At 46.3% G+C, this 20,990-nt stretch overlaps 1 protein-coding gene across 1 annotated transcript in view; it reads right to left on the bottom strand.

The window, feature by feature from the left end:
* Positions 1 to 20,990, bottom strand: part of RASA2 (RAS p21 protein activator 2) — a 223,099-nt gene that overhangs the window by 10,924 nt on the left and 191,185 nt on the right. Inside the window, exons 20-23 of the mRNA XM_029615728.1 lie at positions 14,947 to 15,029; positions 13,864 to 14,072; positions 2,232 to 2,335; positions 311 to 500 (exon numbers count right to left, since the gene is read on the bottom strand). Coding sequence (XP_029471588.1) covers positions 311 to 500; positions 2,232 to 2,335; positions 13,864 to 14,072; positions 14,947 to 15,029 — 586 coding nt within the window. The remainder of the gene's footprint in view (positions 1 to 310; positions 501 to 2,231; positions 2,336 to 13,863; positions 14,073 to 14,946; positions 15,030 to 20,990) is intronic.

Raw genomic sequence — 20,990 nt, 5'->3', positions numbered from 1 at the left:
CTCTTTATAAATATGTTTTCTGGTTCGCCCACACTGAGTAGTCAAAAGTCAAAGGATCACCCTCCTCCCTGACCCTGTCCAAAGCTCAATCCTGCAAGGCAGGGCTGGCACACCAGCAGTTAACTACAAATCCTGAGGCTGTGGTCAATTTAGCACAGGTCAGTAACTACCAAGGTAACAGTCAACAGGCTCATTATCTACCTGGTTTGCATGTTTTGTTTAGCCTTTATTCACGGCTCCCGAGTTAACGTTACATACAACTATTAGCTTTTGAATTAACAGAATAGAAAAAAGAAACTCATCTACTTACTCACTGCCATATTTAGCACTAGTTGATCTCTTTGTCTTATATTTTTCATGGGGTTCACTCAGCTTCTGTACCATGTTTTTTATTTGCTGGAGTGTTTTGAAGGTTTCCACTGAATCTTCAATTGTGAAATGAGAATAGTCATCTGGTTCTTTCTGTGGTCCTTGATAAACTGCTATACTCCCACAGGCCTCTTCATGTTTTAACAAAAATAATGGATATAAGGGTTTTTGGTTTTTTTTTTTTAAATATACATGTCATATAGTTCATAGTCATTCTCTATCTAAAATGCATGCATTTCTGGTCTAATACATTTAATGCCGCCTCTCAAAGACTTTTAAGCTTGTCAGAGGAGGGTAAATAAACACCGCAATGCCCACAATATAACTAAGCTGTCTTACAAGAGGTTTAAGCGGTGAACTGTCAAAGACTGACATGGGGTTTAAGCATACATACATATAAGCAGCCTTTGTGCAGGCCGAGCAGGAGGTCGCAAGGAGGCACGTTCTTCCTGCTGGCGCATGGAACAGTATGCACGGAGAAAAAGACCACTACAAGAGTGTTCCAAAGTGGGGCTAGAACGTTTGCACACCCTCAACGTATTTTATAAGCGGAGAAGGCACATAAAATATACATGCCTGCTTTTGCACCTGCTAATTAAGTTGGGGCAATTAAATATGACTTCTCTTTTGTCTGCAGTATTTTTTTGGGGGGTGGGCATGTTTAGGAGCAATTAGTGGAGGACGTGGGTGAGCTGCTGGAGGGCCTGGGTTGAGTGGTGGTGGTGGTCATGGCAACCTGGTGATTGGAAGTATGCACAAAGTATATATTTTCATAAACCAACGTCATAAAATACTGTACCTGCCTCCGCAAATAAACTGAGGGTTATTACATGAACATGTTACAATTATTTTCTGTGCAAGTCAGGGGTGCATACTTTTATAGAACAGCTGTAGAAACTATGCAGGTCCCTGCAATAAAAATCACGTGTGTACTGAAACAAGCATGCGTACTTTCGGGGTTGAGATACGCGGTATTTTATAAACCTTGATTCCAGCCACACGATTTATAGGCACGCTACTTCTGGATGTATGTGTCGAGTTAAGCACACTATTGTAAAGTACCCTCTAAATTAGTGGTTCCCACACTTGTACTGGAGGACCCCCAGCCAGTCAGGTTTTCAGGATATCGGCAATGAATATGCATGAGGGAGATCTGCATCCACTGAATCCATGGCATGCAAACTTATCCTTGAAAACCTGACTGGCCGGGGGTCCTCCAGGACAGGTTTGGGAGCCACTGCTCTAAATGTTTATAATTTGCTTTGCCTTGTGGTTTGGAGGCAATCTGTTAGTATAGGAGACAAACTGCAGACTCCTGTCCAGCAGAGTGTTGTGCAAGTGAAGAAGCCATGTACAGCTATACAGGACAACGTGAGTGTGAAGATGCACAAAACCAAAGTCACTAGAGAATTTTGCTAGGTACCTGCAGTTTCATCCTGCTCTTTTGGATCTCCAGCTCAACTGGAGCCAGGACTGGGATCCTTGCAACCATAGGATTTTTCACTTTATTTTATATTTTCATTTGACCTTTCCCAATGCAGTGATAGTGCTAGGCTGGTAGCCATGCACCAAGGCTCCTTCAGAACGCTGAAATCACTTGCCTTGAATCTGGCTACTAGGTGACAACTTTTGAGCCCCTTCTGCCCCCACCCCAGGGGCTGGAAATGCTGCTTTCCCAGCATCCCTGGGAAGCTAAAGACCCAACTCAGGAATTGAACCAGGGACCTTCCACAGGGTAGTGTACAACATTGCTACTGAGCTACAGAGCTGGCCCTATGGTACTAGCTGTAATGTGCATCAAATTCAAAATAAAGTAGGTAGACAAATAAATGGGTAATAAGGATAGTGAGAGAATGTGTTACCTTCCATCTTTTGTAGTTTAAGCATGCTTCTGCTAAAGAGTGAATAGATTCTCTCTGTTTCTCGATCTCCATCAATATCTAGCTGAATATCAGCTGGAGCTCCACTATAAACAACAAAATGCATCCATTTTAAAAGCAAATACTGAAAATGACCCTGAAAGCCTTTTAAACCAATCGAAAACCAGAACAAATTTTCTATAGATCAATTGTTGCATCAAGACCAGGAAAGGAATTGCCATCTAAGTTATCTTTAATGGCATACTAAGGCATGCAAATATTGTGGGCTAGTATGGGAGCCTGTGGACCATCAGCAAGGCAAGTGTAGTGAGAGCACAGCAGAATAGCCCTGTGAGGTTACAAGCTGGGTCAGATAAGTTGCTGTGATCACAGCAACTTGCTTTCGCACTAATGCGAGTAATAACAAATGCATTAAATACATGTTCCGTCTAATTTAACATAGGCTTAGGATAACTACTTTCTAAAATGTGTTCAATCTCCAAACAAAGCAAAGTTATTTACCTGTAACAGGTATTCTCAGAGGACAGCAAAATGTAGGTCCTCCCATGTTGGTGATGTCATCCAATGGAGCCAGGTGAGGTAGATTTATTCAGAAGCTTCTAGAAGCATTTGGCATGCTCAATTAAACATGTGCTAAATGACCCATTCTAGTAGAGCCATCTTTGTTCTTCCACAGCTTTTTATTCAAATATGAAGAACCAACTCCAAGTTGGTTCTTCATATTTGGGTGGATTTTGTGAAGACTTACATCTTGCTGTCCTTGGAAAACAACTTAGCTTTCTCTAAAGCAAGCAGAATGCATGTGGAGCATTCCTAGTTCAGGCCATCCCTAATGAAAAAAATGGGATGAAAACTTTGCCAATGGGCTCAAGTACTTTTAGTGGCATTCAGACATTTCCTTTTTTTTTTTTTTTTTAAAGGGCAGCCTGGAAACTAGAAATGGGCTCTCACGTGGTGGAGTTGGGATCTACATTTCAAATTCTCTATAGGATAGAGTGACCATAACTACTGTTATGTTGATAGTCCGTTTCCAAACGGAAACGAAATATGAATGTATGGCTGAACTCCGTGTCACAGCTTTGCAAATATTCTCCATGGAAGCTGATCACAGGTGGGCCACCAACACCACCATGACTCAAACACTATGAGCCTTGACATGCCCTACCGAATTCAGACCTGCCTGGGCAGAATAGGAAATGCAGTCTGCTAACCAATTAATATGCAGTTGGCAACAGCGGCTCCAGGTTTGTTGGTGTCAAATTAAACAAAAAGCTGGATGGACTTGAAGAACTGGATGTAAAAACAAGTATGCAGGTAATTTATAAGAACTAGTGCATTTCAAGATGGTAGACCCATAGAGCTCAAGATGGTATGGGTCATATTGAAATTAATTACACCTATAGAGCTCCCATAAAAGGCCTTTAGATGTACTTAATGGCATCAACAGACCCAAATGGTTCAATAGTGAAGAAGTACAAAAGTGAGTAACCATCCTCAGTCTAAATCCTTAAGCTAGGACAATCCTCTGGTGAAAGAAGGGAATGACAAAATTCATCAGTACACAAAGCTAAAGAAGCTGCAGAATTAGCAAAACAAGAGAAGAAACTCTAAAGAATCAGATCAGCAAACAAGGAAGGATAATTGGCAGAAAGCAGAGTTGTTTACCTGTAACAGGTGTTCTCACAAGACAGCAGGATGTTAGTCCTCACATATGGGTGACATCATCAGATGAAGCCCTGTCACAGAATACTTTTGTCAAAGTTTCTATAACTTTGACTGGCACACTGGGCATGCCTAGCATGCCACTAACCCTGTGGCCACCAGGAGTCCCCCCTTCAGTCTCGTTTGTAGCAAAAGTATGAGCGAAAAATAAAATAAGAAAACGGTATGTAACCCAACTCCACGGGGTGGCGGGCGGGTTTCGTGAGGACTAACATCCTGCTGTCCTGGGAGAACACCTGTTATAGGTAAGCAACTCTGCTTTCTCCCAGGACAAGCAGGATGGTAGTCCTCACATACAGGTGAATAGCAAGCTACAGGCTACATCATACAAATAGGCCAACCAGCACACAACATGTGCAACAGGCACAACATCTGGGGTGCTGCTGGCAACAATGAGGCAGCCTGAAATTCACAGCAGGTCGAGATAGGACGAGTTGGGTTCCAAACTGGGAATAAGTTCCTTAGGACAGATTGGCCAAAGTCAGTCTTGTTGCCCAGTCTTGTCCAGGCAGTAATGGGCTGCAAAGGTGTGGAGAGAACTCCACGTCGCAGCCTTGCAGATGTTGGCAATTGGTACTGAATGGTAGTGTGCTACTGACGTTGCTATGGCTCTGACTGAGTGTGCCTTCACTCGTCCCTCGAGTAGAAGGCCTGCTTGCTAGTAGCAGAATCCAATGCAGTCTGCTAACCAATTGGAGAGGGTCTGTTTGCCCACCGCAACTCCAAGTTTGTTTTTGTCAAAAGAAACAGAGTTGGGTGGACTTCCTGTGACTGTGGTGTGATCTAAATAAAATGCAAGCGCATGCTTATGGTCCAGGGTGTGCAGAGCTCGCTCACCCGGGTGAGTGTGAGGTCTTGGAAAGAAGGTGGACAAGACGATGGACTGATTTAAGTGGGAATCAGTTACCACCTTAGGAAGGAATTTAGGGTGAATGCGGAGAACAACCTGGTCATGTAGGAACTTTGTGTAGGGTGAGTAGGTCACAAGGGCCTGTAACTCACCCTGCGAACAGACGTGATGGCTACTAGGAAAAGTACTTTCCATGTAAGGTATTTGAGTTTGCAAGAGTGCAAGGATTCAAAATGAGTGTGCATGAGCTGTGCAAGTACTACATTGAAGTCCCAAGTCACGACCGGTGGCCGTAGAGGAGGTTTAAGCTGTAGTAGGCCTCTCATGAAGCGACTCACCAGGGGTTGAGCCATTATCGGGGCATCCCCTACTACTTGATGGTATGCAAAGATGGCACTAAGGTGTACTTGGATAGATGACGTCTGGAGACCAGAATCCGAGAGGTGTCAGAGATAGTCTAACAGATTCGATGTGGGGCAAGAAAAGGGATCCAAGGACTTCTGTGTGCACCACAAGGTAAACATCTTCCATTTAGAGTGGTAAGACTTCCGCATGGCAGGCTTCCGTGAAGCTACGAGGATTTGAGATATGTCACTAGAAAGATTAAGTGTCTGGAGGGTTGGGTGGCGTAACTTGCTGTGATTCTGTGTTATAACTTATCTTCCCAAGTTGCAATGTTATAATATAAATGTTTCTCTTTTTCTTTTATACAAGTTACCATGTTACAATGTAAAATAAGCAGATCTTGCCTTATTTGTTCAGTTATATGTAAACTGATGTGATATCTCCATCGAATGTCGGTATATAAAAGCAAATAAATAAAAAAATAAATAAATGAGGTTGGGCGACGTGCCCAGGCGAATGGGTTCCTGGACAGAGAGGTCGAGAAGTATGGGAAATCAAACTTGGCGTGGCCAATACAGGGCTGTGAGTATCATTAAGCCTCGGTCCTGTTGTATCTTCATGACAGTCTTGCTGATTAGTGGAATCGGAGGATATGAATATAGCAGGCCTGTGTTCCAGGGCGGGCGAAGGCATCCATGGTTGGTGCTTGTCGGTCCCTGTGCAGGGAGCAGAAGCGTTTCACTTTGTGGTTCTGGTTGGATGCAAAGAGGTTGATGGTCAGCTGACCCCACCAGTGGAAAATTCTGCTCGTAACCGAGAGATCCAGAAACCACTCGTGGGGCTGGAAACATCGGCTGAGGCAGTCCACCTGTGCATTCTGTGTGCCTGCTAGATAAGTGGCTTGCAGTAGTATGGAATGCAACAGGGCCCAGGCCCAAATCTGCACTGTCTCCTGACAGAGCAGGTAAGAGTCAGGCACCATATTGCAACTTGGTTGTCTGAATCAAGACAACTTTATTGGAGAGGCAGTCCTGGAATGCATAAAGGGCATACCGCATCGCCCGAAGCTCCAGAAAGTTGATCTGAGCGGTTGCTTCGGCTGTTGTCCAAGACCCTTGAGTTTGAAGGCCTTGGACATGAGCTCCACAACCTAAGTTGGAGGTGTCCATGGTTTAGGTCACCTGAGGAGCCAGGAAAGGAAGACCCACTTGTAAGTTGGCTTTGTGTGTCCACCAGGCAAGAGACAGACTAAGCTGGCTTGTGATGTGTACCAGGGACGAAAGCGGTTTGGTAGCTTGTCGCCACTGAGATTTTAGAGTCCATTGTGTCACTCTCATGGCGAGGCATGCCATTGAGGTGACGTGGACTGTTGATGTCATATGGCCAAGCAACCTGAGTAGGTGGCCAGCCGAGGCACTTGTTTGACAGCGGACAGAGCTGGCAAGGTTGGACAGTGTAATTGCGCGGTCATTGGGTAAGAATGCCTTGGCTAGTGTCATGTCCAGCTCTGCTCCTATAAAGGAGAGATGGTGAGACGGTGTTAAATGGGATTTCGAATAGTTGATTAGAAATCCCAATGAGTTTAGAAGTTTTATGATGAGAACGAGGGAGTCGAGGGCTCCTTGTTTGGACTGGCTTTTTATGAACCAGTCGTCCAGGTATGGAAAAACGTATACGCCCCTGCGGCATAACTGTGCAGCCACGACTGCCAGGCACTTCGTGATCACTTGGGGCGCCAAGGCCAGGCCAAACGGCAGTACCTTGTATTGACAGTGCTCGTGACCCACCACAAATCGCAGATACTTGCGATGAGGAGGGAAGATTGTAATATGGGTGTATGTGTCTTGAAGGTCTAGAGAGCAGAGCTAATCCCCTTGTTGTAGCAGAGGAAGCATGGTGCCCAGGGACACTATTCTGAACCGTTCCTTGTGAAGAAATGTGCTTAAGGCACGGAGATCCAGAATAGGTCGGAGGCCGCTGGTCTTTTTTGGGATTAGGAAATATCTGGAGTAGAACCCTCTTCTCTGCTGAGTAGATGGACCTGGCTCTAGGACTCTGGCCAACAGAAGGGTAGAGAGTTCTGACTCGAGTAGTCCTGTGTGATCGTCCCAGCTCCAGAATGGAATGGTTGGGAAATCCGGGAGTATTTTTGAAAAATTTAGATGGTAACCGTGGGTTATGATGGGCAATACCCACTTGTCTGTGGTAATTTGGTGCCATTTGGTTGCGAAGTGGCAAAGGCGGCCTCCCACTGGAGAACTGGGCTGTGGAATGAAGGGAGGGTGGCTGCTGCTCTCTGGAAAGGAGTCAAAATCCAGCCACAGGGCCAGCTTGTGGAGCTCGCTGTGGTCTAGGTGTTCTCGCTTGGCGTGCATGTCCCCTCTGAGGGGCCCGAGCTGGTCATGCCCAGGAGGGTAATATCTGCGTGGCCTGTAGAATTGTTTCCTGATGTGCCTTCGTGTGCCCCTGCTGGTTACGGAGGGAACATCTGGGGAGACAGTCGACAAATGACGCAGTGTCTCATGATGGTATTTTAACTGGGCCACTGCGTCCTGGATCTTGTTCCCGAACAGGTTGTCTCCTGTACAGGGTAGATCTGCAAGTTTGTCCTGCACCTCCAGGCGTAGCTCTGAGGCCATGAGCCAGGCCCAGCACCTAGCACTGATGCCCGCTGCCAAGAATCTGGATGCTGTTTCAAAAGAATCGTAGGCAGCTCTGACCTCATGTTTGCCTGCTTCCAATCATTGTTGAAGAATGGTGGACAAGGTTTCTTCTTGTTGTTGCTGTGGTAATGTCTCCGCAAATTCCTGGACTTGTTCCAGAGATTTCTATTGTATTGGGTCATGTATAAGCTATTCGCACTATCAGCATGGACCCTTGAAAAACTCTGCATCCCAATACATCTAATCCCTTCTGTTCCTTACCAGGAAGAGCGGAGGAGTGCAGACGCGATCGTTTAACTTTTTTCTGAGCTGATTCCACCACTACAGAATGGTGGGGCAGCTGACTTTTTTGAAAACCTGGGGCTTGTTGGACCAGGTACGTAGCATCTGTCTTTCTGTTGACTGGAGGTACAGTACCTGGATGGTCTCACAGGCGGTGCAAGAGGTCAAGAAGAACTTTGTGCACTTGGATTGCCATTATCTCTTTTGGAGCATCTACAAATTGTAAGAACTCCAACATCTTGTGGCGAGCATCTTCCTCCATAACCAGTGAAAATGGATAGTCTCAGACATCTCCTTGACAAAACTGGCAAAGGAGAGGTTTTCCGGAGGAGATCATCACCTTTCTTTTAGGGGTGAAGGCTCTGAGAGCAATTCCTCGGAAGCTTGTGAGGAATCATCTGAGGATGCATCTTCCCATGGATTATAGGGACTTTCCCCTTCTCCCGGTGGGCTTCCTGAGGGAGGAAGTATGCCAAAGCCGAGAGGGCGGGAAGGCATTGATAGATGCGGCACCAGCATCGAAGGAATCAGTGCTGGATTCATGGGCACTGGAGCAGATGAGGTGCGCTTGGGCACAGATAGCCCGATGGTCCTGGCATGGGCTCCGGCATCGGTGGGTCCCATGGAGGGATCTGGCCGGGGATTGATTCTTCCTCCTCCGAGGAACCCGGTATTGGAATCTGGACCTGCGGAGGCCTCGATGGACGACTCTGTGCCAGCGTGTCCGATGGCACAGGTTGAGTTGGCAAGGCACCGATAAGTGTGTCCAAGCACTCGAGCGGAGCGAACATTGAGGGAGCTGGTTCTGGTGCCGGTATGAGGGCCAGCACCGGTGGCGATTGGAAGCCTTGCAGGGCTTTCAGCACTGCCTCTTGGCACTGCCTCTTGTCCAATTCCTCCCAAAAAGCCGGAATGGATGGCATGGCAGCTGGGGTAGGAGGCAGGCTAGGTGACACTGGAGCTTCCATGGGGGCCTGTGGAGGCTCGGTGCCTGGAACCGGTATCTGTGGGGAACGCCTATGGGTCCGGGTCCAGAGGAGGATGGGGGTTCTCTCTCCCTGGGCCCTCTTCACAGGCGGCTTGGTGGAAGTCTATGCCGCTGCGGTATCAGTGCTGGCACCAGGCGGGGACACCCGTTGGTGCCAGTGATGAAATTTCCCTCGGTGCTCGGTTCGGTCCTTCTCCAGCACAGAGGACAATGATGCCTTCGATGGTGTCGGTGACGGACGGTCACCCGCTCCATGATGTTCCTGGTGGGGCGTTTCAGAGGTCGATGGACCCTCTCCGGTTGGTGGCACTTGTACTGGCATCGATGGAGCTTAACATTTTGAAGCAAACAAATGCTCCATCTTGAACAAATGAGTGCGCCGGCCTTTGGGGGTCATTTGTGCGCAACTAGGACATCGACGGACGTCGTGCGAGGGACCTAAGCACAAAACACAAACACTGTGTGGGTCCGTGATGGACATAGTCCTCGGACACTCGGGGCATTTTCTAAATCCGGTCGCCATCGAAAAAGAGGCGGGCGCATGGTCGGTAACCATTGGGCACCGAGAGGTATGCTGCCGGGAACCGACTGCAAATCACGGGAAAAACACTTACCGAGCGTCGGAGGGAACGGAGCACGATGGGGGACCCCGGTGAGGGACTTTTAACGAAGTTACACTTCAAAATTTCCGCGAGGAAAGTTGTGAGAAGTTTCTCACAGAGCTCCTAACCACGAGGCAACTTGCTGCACGGAAAAAAAAAAAAGAGAGACTGAAGGTGGACCCATGGTGGCCACAGGGTTAGTGGCATGCTGAGCATGCTCAGTGTGCCATTCCGTGACAGGGCTCCATCTGATGATGTCACCCATATGTGAGGACTACCATCCTGCTTGTCCTGGGAGAAGGATAAGTACACTGGGAAGTACAGGGAGCTACTTTATTAACTCCATGTGGATCAAGATTTGTCACAGCAGTGGTGAGGAGAGGTGAATTCAGACCTATGGATAAGAGACTGGTAATTATAGCACAGGATAGTGGAACATGGGCAACATGGTTCACAGTCAGCATAGGAAAGACTGGTAAAACAGACAAATGCAGATTCTGTGGGGAAGAACTGGAAATGGTTACACATCTTGTTGCTGGATATGATGTGCTGATGTCAGAAGGCCTCTCTATAGAGAGGCACAACAAGGTCTTATTCATTGGAAACTGCATAAACGTTATAACATCAATGTACTAAAACATTGGGAGCACAACCTTAATAGAAGGACAAAGCTGTGATCACTTGGGATATTTCTATTCCCAGAGACAGGAAGTTCGATGCACGAAAACCAGATATCGTGGTGAAGGAGCAGAACCAAAGAACAACATTGCTAACAGAGGTGTCAGTACCCAGCAATTATTTTGTAGATCATGCAGAAAAAGCAAAGATCCGTATCAAGAGATACAATCAGAGATGAAAAAAATGAGGAATAAAGATACAAAAATAGTCCCAATCATATTTTCAAGCACATCTTGATATGTTCACTATTAACATTACACCTTATGAACTCCTGAAGGAGGCTCTCTTTGGTACAATACAAGTATTAAAAAAGGGCATTAGCAGTAAATTTGAGAGACTGGGATCATCCACAACATGCCATGGCTTACGAATGAGGTTCTTTCCTGTCAAGGTATACAGAAAAAAAACCCATCTGGAGGAACTGCCCAGAGATAATTCAGTCAGCTAGATCCCTTGTTGCAGATACAAGGCCATATGGCAACCATGTTTCAAGTCAGTGCAGTGGCAAGGCTCCACACTGACTTTAATATTTCAATTAGTTTTGGCTAATCAAGGCCTTCAGAAATATAACCAGGTCATGAACTGAACCTTTTCTGTAATAGGCCCTTCTTCAGGTGCTTCATAACCCTGATTATACATTTTTTTGGAAAAGGTTCAAAGCTCACTTATTTCACCTGGCATTTTCTTAATTTTGATCAAACTCCTACTGCCTTTTAATATGTTTGTTTTTGTATGTTTTAGTGCTGCCTTATTTATGTCTGTGTTTATGATGTAAGCCGCTTAGCATGGTTCATCTAGTGTAAGTGGAATATAAAAGCTTTTCAATAAATAACTAATGAATGTGTTTGGAGCACATGCATTTAGTAAATGCATCACAGGACCTAATGTATTAATTGATGGCTTTCTCTTATTTTGCAGTAGTGAAAAATATTTGGGGACCCAATTTAAATAATATCTCTAGCATGGAGCAGCTTTTGACATTTAAACCCCCCACTTTTCAGCTGGCTAAAACTTGTACTCTGCATAGGAAACAATTTTCTTTTTTTTTTGAGGGGGATTTAAAGATGCTCATAAGACGACCACAAAGTAGTTTTACTCTCTTCAAATCCTTGGTAAACTTAATATCTGGACAGTAGACAAATTGGTGCAGCAACAAGTCTGCTGAGGATCAGATCAAAGCCACATTGGCTCACAAGTAGGTCTGAGACAGGAATACTGGTTCACATATTACCTAACTCGTTACATCAGGATTTCTTTGTGCTGTGATAATCTCTCCAGAAGCTGCAATCTATTTCAATAGAAGACTGAGGTATTGTTCATGGACAATTCCTTGGGACCTGCAATGCAGTGTCCCAAGGTAACCTCCAGACATAAATTCAACAAGCCAAACACCAATTTCTTTTCTGTACCTTGTAATAAGCTTCAAAAGAATTTCTCAGTTATTAATACTAAACTTTGTGAACCACAATTAGAACAAAGTACTGATCTGGGAAAGGGAGGACGTAATATCTTGGTCAATCTTGACTGTGACAATGTTTTTGTTAAGCGTGCCGTCTGCGGCAGACCCATGGCACAGCCCCCTCACCTTTCTACAGTGACTCCAGCTCCTGGTTCCTCCTCGCTGGCGGCAGTGGGCCGTCAGCTCCATCCCCTGGCCTCCCCCGGTGCCTCCAGCCCAGCCGCTGTCCCTGGCATTCCCGGTCCAGTTACCACGTCCATTGCTTCTTGTCGGACCTCTGCATGGCCCGCAGAGAGACGTTGCTACTTGGCGCCACGCCCCTCCCTAGGCGCGTGCATCACCAAGATTTAAGTAGGGACCGCGGCGGGAACCTAGCTGCGGCCCCGGGTGATGATGTCAATGGAGCTACAGTATTTAAGCGCAGACTCTGCTCCCTAGCATTGCCTTTGCAACAGGTCTCCTCGATGGTCGAGTACTCATTGCCTCCTAGAGATTAGTCTCACTCCTGCGTTCCTGTTCCTCATTTGTTCCTGGTTCCTGTCTTGCTCCATACCTCAGATTGCCTACACGGATTTGATTCTGCTTCGCCTGACCATGCCATTGACTCTCTCCAAGCCCAGACCTCTGCTTCACCTGACCACGCCATTGACTCTCTCCAAGCCCAGACCTCTGCTTCACCTGACCATGCCATTGACTCTCTCCAGACCCAGACCTCAGCATTGTTTGACTACGCTTGATTATCTCCATGATCAGACCTCAGCTTTGCTTGCCTCTGCCTTGCCGCCAGCTCTGACTCAAGCCTGTTCCTCGACGCCTCTCCAGCTTACTCCCTGGATTTGGTATACTCAGGCTTCAGCCTGCTCCTGCTCGGGTGCCCCCTGTCTGCCTCTGTTCCTTTGGCGCCCAAGTCTCCAGTACACTACCTTGTCCAATGTAAGACTGTACCATCTCTCACCTGCTGTCTCTGGGCTGAACCCGATCTCTACATAGACTACATACAGAGGCCCACCAAGTCCAGCCAGCCCCGGCACCCAACGAGCTCAACCCGCAGGGAACGAGGGCTGGTATTGGTGAAGCTCCAGCTGGCCTCTGTCCATCAGCCCACGCCGCCTGCCGACGGTGGGGAACCGTATGTCCTTACCTACAGGTTGCATCAGCCCTACCTCGGCCCAAGGGTCCACCTCCGGCGCAACAGTTTTTACCTATATTTTTTTCCTTTACTATATACAGAAAGATAACAGTTTAACTGAAAGCCGTTTGAAATAAGAGTTCAGAAATTCAGGATTCAAGCTTATGCAAAATCTCTTCTTTTTAGAACATACCATTGATCTACTAATATTTAAAGAAAAAAGCAATTCATGAGAAAAATGACATGCAAAGTGGATAAGAGGAAAATAAAAAAAGATTAAACTTCAAAAGTAAATATGACAGTTCAACAGAAGCATTATTCTTCTCTGTAAACTAAGGCAGGTCTTGAAGTTTAGGGTATGCTTAATGGGTCTTGTATTGCACTGATAATTAGGACCCCTTCATAATCATTTTTTAAAAAGTAGCCCGCCTTTCCAAATAATGCTCAATATGGCTTAAAGGATGATTAATATCCAGATACAATAAGTCTCTACCCAAAAGAGCTTACGATCTAAGTGGATACTTGAGGCAACATGAGATAAAGTGACTTGCCCAAGGTTACAAAGCATGTCAGTGGGAGGTCTGCAGCAGCCCACTGGACTTCACTAGGCCATTCTTTCCTACAAAGGGTAACACCTAATGAGTTTACAGAAAAGCCTGGGAAAGCCACTTACTCATCCCAGGTTATAATAAGCAAGAAGGATGCTTTGAGCTCTTGCCAGGTACCTGTGACCTGGTTTGGCCACTGTCGGAGACAGAATGGTGGGCTCAATTCAGGATGGCATTTATGCTCTAATGCACAAAGAACTACAAAGAGCATCACTGCGCATGTGTGTGTGTGTGCGCATTTGTTTCTGGTTCCAATGAACTTAAACCTTCTTCACTTCGTTTACTTACGCGGTACACGGTGTGCAGCCCAGCGCGTTCTCAGAGGCTCCCTTGCAGCAGAGCCAGATCCCATTCAGGTAAGCGGAGGGATGGTAAACACTCAGTCTTCGATGATTACATCGGCTCACTCTGCTGAGGATCTCTATCCATTCACTTGCCTCCACACAATTATTTGCTTGCACATAAAGAGGCTTCTCGGTATGTATCACCTGAAACATCTGGGCAGAAATGTGTTTCGTTTCATCAGTATTACAGCTCTTAGGTCAATGTGCAGCAGCAGCTGTGTGCTCAGTACTAAAGGAGATCAACGGCTGCAACAATCAGCAAACGCAGACCTCGAGCAGTGCAAATAATTGCCACTTCTACCAGCCCAGCCCTTGCAGCCTGATACACAAATTGGTCCACTATTAAATACATTTAAAGGCTGTGGGAAGGAAAAGGCTATAGGAAAGAACATGATAGTAAAGCACACAATTTAAGATGGGGGGTTGGCTCCAATTCCACTAATCCTGTATCTGTAATAAGAAAAGGCATTTAAGACCAAGTACCTGTAAGAACCAGCGTCCTCGTAAGGTAAGGCACAAGTTCAAGAAATTCACTTGTATGCACAAAACACACGCTGTCTCAGGGAGGAGTCAGGATGTTCACAGGCATTTATGTGAGTAAAATGTGGATTTACACGCGCAATTGGGCTTTTCGAAAGTTACCTCCGGGGGGCCGCGTGCATAAAAATGTGCACGCAGGAAATCTTGCTCGTGCTTTTACGCGCACTTGAAAGAGGCATTCCCGAGGGCGCTGTTCGGGGAAGGGAAACCGTTTACATACTTTTAACTAGGCGTAAACATGTGCGCGAATGCCGCACGGGGTTCCACACACACACACATCCCCGCTGATTCTCACAGCTGAGTTGCATGCACAAGCTGGCTTTGAAAATTAGGGCGGAAGTCCACGTGTACTCTATATGGGGACGGATATAATAATTACCCTCTTAATGTACGAGTAAGTAAAGGAGCTTCTTCTGAACTCATTTTTACTGGTACGTAAATAACTACAGAATGAAAATGGAAAACGTCTGTGATCAAGGCGACTTACGTTTTTCCTATTGAAAGAGCTCTCATCGAGCTCTTCGACAGCAAGGATGTTTTTGATTGAAATACTGTACACTGGTTCCTTTTCTGCAATAAACAAGAACTTATGATTAGATAGCACAACAACGCATCAAAAAATATGCTACTCTTGGGGCTCTGTAAAGTGTAAAGGCCAGGGGAGGCTCAGCACATGCTTACAAGTGGTGCGGAAAAGAAAACCATCAGGGGATGGGGATGACTGGACTTCTCCTAGTTCAATCATTTTTCTGTGTTTGTTGCCGCATGTCAAAGGCATGAGAGCATACTATTCTGCGTAAATTACGTCACTAGGAATATACAGAAAGTACATTACTTTTTTTTTTTTTTAAAGCTTCAACAGTGGGAAATCTGATAACGTTCAGCAAGATTTACTATACAGGAGCAAAACATCCATCATAAAATGACCGAGACGTTCCACGTATGCGAATTAAGAGCTGTAAAAAAGAGCATGTGCTTAGGTGTCTGACCATCAGGGCACTTTAAGAAGATGAAAACATATGAAACTAGGAAGATCAAACACAAAAAGGACTCAATAAGGGCCAGTGGAGCACCAAACTCCATCCCCAACCCCCACTGCTCCTTTACTGCTATTATCATTCACATACAGTGAGGAGAAAATGACAAATTCAGCATCACTAATAGAAGCGCCAGTACTAAGTGACTATTCTCTACTATGTATGGCGAGAAAGAGAAGATCACCAAGAACCAAGAGACGTAACCAGAGACCAAGAGAATGCGGCCTAACTCCTAATGGTTTGGCCACCACTTGCTTAATTAAGAAGAACCTCCAAGCTCATCGTGATATATGTTACCTGTATATATATTACACTGTACCAACTTCAAGAAAGAAGTTGTTTGGCACAATGCAAATATCAATATTATCCAAAAAATAACAAATTCTGGTGTCATCCTAGTATCTGCAATGCAAACTCCCTCCACTGCGTCAGATCCCTACACAGTAGCAGACCATGATGGGGACTCGACAGCCCCTCCCTCACCCTCTGCCCAGCACCAGAGTTTCCCAACCTCCTCCCACCTGCCACAGCTTCCCCCTCTTTGTCTTCTCCTGCCTCCAGTAGAGGACCAGGGATGGGGAGGAAAGGGAAGGATGGAGAACATGGGATAGGAGATTAGGAAGGGAGAGAGAGATTCCAGGATCGTAGGGATACAGTCCGGTATCAAGGGTAAACCTGGATTTTGGGGGAGGGGGGATAGATATTCCTATCCCTACTCTGATCCTGTTCCTTCTCACATCTCTAGCCTCTTTCACTCCCCAATCCTGCATACCCTTCTCTATCACACATGCAGCCAACCTTTTGCTCCTACCAGCTTGAAAGCTTACCACCGTAGTCAGCCATTCTTTCCAACCAACCAGTGCCACATTCCCAGTCAGCTTGTCCTTAATCAGCCAATCCCTCACAGCAACCAGCCCTCCACCAAAACAGGCCAGACATCCTGCCTGCCTCCAGCCTCCCATCAACAGCAAGCCAGCCTCCAGCCTCCCATCAACAGCAAGCCAGCCTCCAGCCTCCACCCCCTCCCAACCTCAGCAAGCCAGTCTTGCCTGCCTCCCTACCACCTTGCTGGCTTATCCTACCTCTTCAGTCTCTGCTATCCTCAGAACAGCTAACGCTGGCACGGATCAGCTCTGTGTGTTTGAATGGCACAGGTGCCTCTACTCTTGCGTTGATCTCAGTGTCTTACTCTTGAGATATCAGCTCAAGAGCAAAAGTAACTGTGTGGCTCAAACTCTCACAACCCTGCATGGTGCTGATATTGGCCAACAAATCTCCAGCAGGAAAAAAAAAGGTTGGTGAGACTAGAGCCCAGGTGGCCAACCCCATCCTGATGCCTCATCTATTATCAGGTATGGGCTCTTTAACTGCAAAGTCTGTCTCATCACCTCTATCATGCCTTCCCCCTTCCATTTATTGAGCTGTAATGGCATATTACAGACTGCTTAAGACCTAGCTGACTATGTACTATTTAACTCAGTGTAACTGCATTGTTTTTTTCACTGACCTGATATATTTAGTGAGTCCAATAAAAAAAGGTATCACGAACAACTTGTTTATTGACTCAATGTAGAGGTCATGCACCAGGACTCTTTCCAGAACCCTGGTTCCTGGGCCTAAATCTGGTCACTAGGAATCACCATTGTTTGATGTCTGCAACCCCTTTCCACCAAGGACTGTGAACACTGCCCCTTCTGCTGCATCCCTGGCTCTGACTAGTGGAAAACATGACCAAGGCATGAAACTCAGGTCCTCCACTTGGCAGTGCACAGCGGCCACTAAGCCAGCCCTAGAGTGGTGCTTTGGTGATGCAAGGTGTGCAGGGTGCAGGTCTTCCGAACAGAGCCTGTGGGAACATCGTACAGAGGGCTGGAGTGTAAGTCATCATACAGTTACAGTCCCTGCCCCAGCAATGCCTTCTCTTCCTTTTTCAAAGAGGAATCCTGTGGGCAGGAGCAGTGACTCTGATTACAGTCATGCACTCCATAAACCTTTGGACTCTGTCCAGCAAAGCAACATCCTATACATCTCTGCTGAGATGGGTGAGGAGGAGGAGTATCGGCAGTAGTGGCCAGGGGAAGGATTCATAGTTTGGGGTGTGTCTCAGGTTTGCTTATATAAAAGGTTCAAAAACATCCCTTAGTAGTGAGGTATGCCTTTTCACAGACCCACTACCATGTCGTCAGAGAGGTGTAGTAGAGGTTTCCCAGATGCTCCCCCATTGGGACACGTCTGAGGTTGAGTGGATTCATTATTAGTGGAAGTGTCTTTGCTGTTTCTCCACAGGCGGTTCAAGGTCAGAGTACTTGGAGCTGCGGGAGAGAGACAAGCAGTGGCGTAGCCAGAAATTAATTTTTTTGGGGGTCCCAAGGTTAACATGGGTGGGCAGCTGACATACAAGTCTAGGCCCTACTATTTGTACTCATCAATAAATAATTGTTACGAAATCTGCCCTGGCTAGCGTCATGGGCAGCTTCTCCACCTCTCTTTCCCTTCTTTGTGGCCCGGAGGCCGCCGACATTGCCGCTGCCACATTGCGGCAGGGGCTGTCGATGTTACTTCTTCACCCTGTGGCCAGGAGGCCACAGACGCTATCTCCACACGGCTCGGAGACCATCCTAAAACGTCCCTATGCGGTCCGGAGACTGCCGTTTCCTTCTGCCTGCCCAGCGGCAGGGAGCCACCCGGGTGCAGTCCCTGCGGCCAGGAGGCTGCTGGTAGCACTCCTATGCGATCCAGAGACTGCTAACGTTACCTTAGCCACTCCATGGGGAGGGGCCTCTGTCCTCGGCCTTGCCTGTGGCATGGAGCCGCCCTCTGTGTCCTCTTTGTGGCTTGGAGCTGCCAACAACGCTGGGCCTGGGTTTGTGGCCCAACTCTCCTCCTGCACGGCGTCTGCAGCACACTCTCCATGGTCCTACTTCCATCTCCTTAGGCGCAGGGCCGCGCCTCCTCTGTGTATTTAAAGGGCCACCATGGGAGAGGTCTTCCTGTGATCTCACTGTGGGAGTCTCTTCTTCAGCCCTATAAAAAGGGCCTGTCTTCATTGCTTCGTTGCCTTTGCAAGGAGCCAGTCCTCCCTAGGACTTCTCTTCCATCTTGCTTCTCGTTGGCACTCTGTTCCATGTTGGAAATCCACGTCTTCGTCTTTGTCAAGGTCTCTCGTCGGATTCTGTGTCTTCGTCCATCCAGATCCTGATGTTTCGTCCTTCAGAGTTCCTAAAGTCCTGATGTTCTATTATCCTGATATCTTCATGTCCTGATCTTCAAGTATCCAGATGTCTTTTGCTTCGGCAGCGTAAGCCTCCAGAGGATTCCGGCTTTTAACCTCAGCTTCAAGTTCCATTCTCCGAGTTCACTCGAGCTCCTCGCTGAGCCTTTTACTCAGAGTCCCTGAGATCCTGAAGTTCTCCTCCATTCCTATATCCTGTCCGGGTCTTAGCAGCCTCTTGCGTTTGCCTTGTCCATATGAATTGAACTCTACTTAACCTGTATTGTACTAGCGTGGTCCGTGCCTTGCCTTAACTGGCTGTGGAGGGTGCGCCTCGGTGCAGGCCTTGGAGTCTTCGTTGTGGAATCTCTAAGCAACCTGAGTGGGGAACCACCAACGTGGTCCGTGACCAGCCCTGACTGGCTGTGTAGGGTGCGCCTACCAGTGTGGTCGACGACCAGTCCTGATTGACTGTGTAGGGCGTGTGATGTGGCAGTATCTATTCAGAATTGTGAATTTATGACTCTGTCAAGAGTCCTCTTCAATCGACCTGAGTTCATCTCAGTTCTTCTAGCAACCTGAGTCCGTCTCAGTTCTTCAATCAACCTAAGTCTCGTCTCAACCTTCAAGTCTTTGTCTCAACTTTCAAGTATCCTGACTCTTCGTGTGAAGCCCTCATGTATCCTGAGTCTTCGTTTGATGTCTTCGCCCTTCAGCCTCTGTCCGTCCTGTCACATTTGCTGTTCCGTACAGCAGGTCCGAAAGGGCTATTGAGTGGCCGGAGGGCTACCCCAGAGACCAACATTGCATTGCTGGGGCTCTTTGATGCGATCAGGTTCGGCAGAGGCCAGGGTCCTGCATCTTCAGCCTGTGCTTGGACCCTCGCCTGCCTCGGCGCTTCCCGGAGCTCCTCTGTGGTTGCATCGTGGTCAAAAGGTACACGAAATCCCAGAAATGGGACTGCCTCAAGCATTCCCACAATAATAATGCTTTAGAGTGCATCTGACAATGAATTTCTAAGTAGTTTTATCATGAGTGATGCTTTAAAATATTTTAATTCTATTAAAAAATCACTAAAAACACACCTTAGTTATGTACGTTTATAATTTATTGATCACCCCTTGTTTTATGTAAACCGACATGATACGAACTCCGTGAATGCCGGTATAGAAAAAACTCAAATAAATAAAAATAAAAATAAATAAACCTTTTTAAAGAAGCATTCGCAGCTAGGAGCCAATAACAGTTCAATACATCAGAGAATGCTTATTTACCTGATATTTTTATTTAGGTTTTTCGGTTTCTTCGTGTCTTTTGGCTGTCTGTTTTTAGTAGTTTCAAGTATAGGGAGTATAGTTTACGGCATACTAAGTTGCTAAAAGAAAGTTTAGGGTCTTATCATATAAACTGTATTTTTCTCCTACTGTTATGTATTTTATTTAAATCTTTTTTTCCTAGTTTAGTTTATTTTAGTCTATATTTTATTTTTATGATGTGATTTATTTTAATACCATTGTAAACCGTTTTGGTCAATTTTATATTGATAAAGACGGTATGGAAATGTCTTAAATAAATAAATATTTCAAGTACTTACCAGCATTAAAAATACCTTATTAATCTACATTCATTTATTTGGGGTAAAGTTTATAAATACACATCATGTAAAAAGTAACAGAAGCTTAACAGAAACATCAGATCCAAGTATGAAATAAAACAAATATAAATGTATTCTTTTATGAATCCTCTTTCCAAAAATGCAGAGAATATCATATGTACAATAAAACAGCAATAATCATAATAATCATCAAAAGAACTTAAGATTTGGAGGCTGTGACGTCAGCGAGTGGAATGGCAGCTTGAGCCGAGAGCTCCCTTTCACCAAGAGCATTTATTATTGCAATCCTCAACCATCCCCGCTCTTGAGCAGAATTGAACGGCGATCTGGGTTGGTTTTGATCTCAGGACATGTCCCAGAGGAAGAAGGGCCCTGATCTACGCCGGTTTTCATACTTAAAAGCAGGAGGAGCTTTTACAGGCCCTGACGGAGAGCAAGGCCAAGAAATGGCAGCCCTATCAGAAGATGAGGTTGAATCCCCAGCTGAGGCGCCGACCACCGCAGGGTCTGATGTCCCGACACGCGCGGAATTTAGACAATGGTTCAGTGATCTCCGGAGAGATATGAAGGAGAACAGAAAAGAGCTGCTGGAACGGATGGCAGACTTGAAAGAAGAAATGAGCGAGATAGGCCGCAGAGTGGACGACTGTGACATTCGCCTTGAAGCT

The sequence above is a fragment of the Rhinatrema bivittatum genome, chromosome 9 (genome assembly GCF_901001135.1).
Source record: "Rhinatrema bivittatum chromosome 9, aRhiBiv1.1, whole genome shotgun sequence".
In the NCBI taxonomy this organism is placed as follows: domain Eukaryota; kingdom Metazoa; phylum Chordata; class Amphibia; order Gymnophiona; family Rhinatrematidae; genus Rhinatrema; species Rhinatrema bivittatum.
Note: the sequence above shows the minus strand (reverse complement) of the source record. Positions and strands in the feature narration are given on the sequence as shown.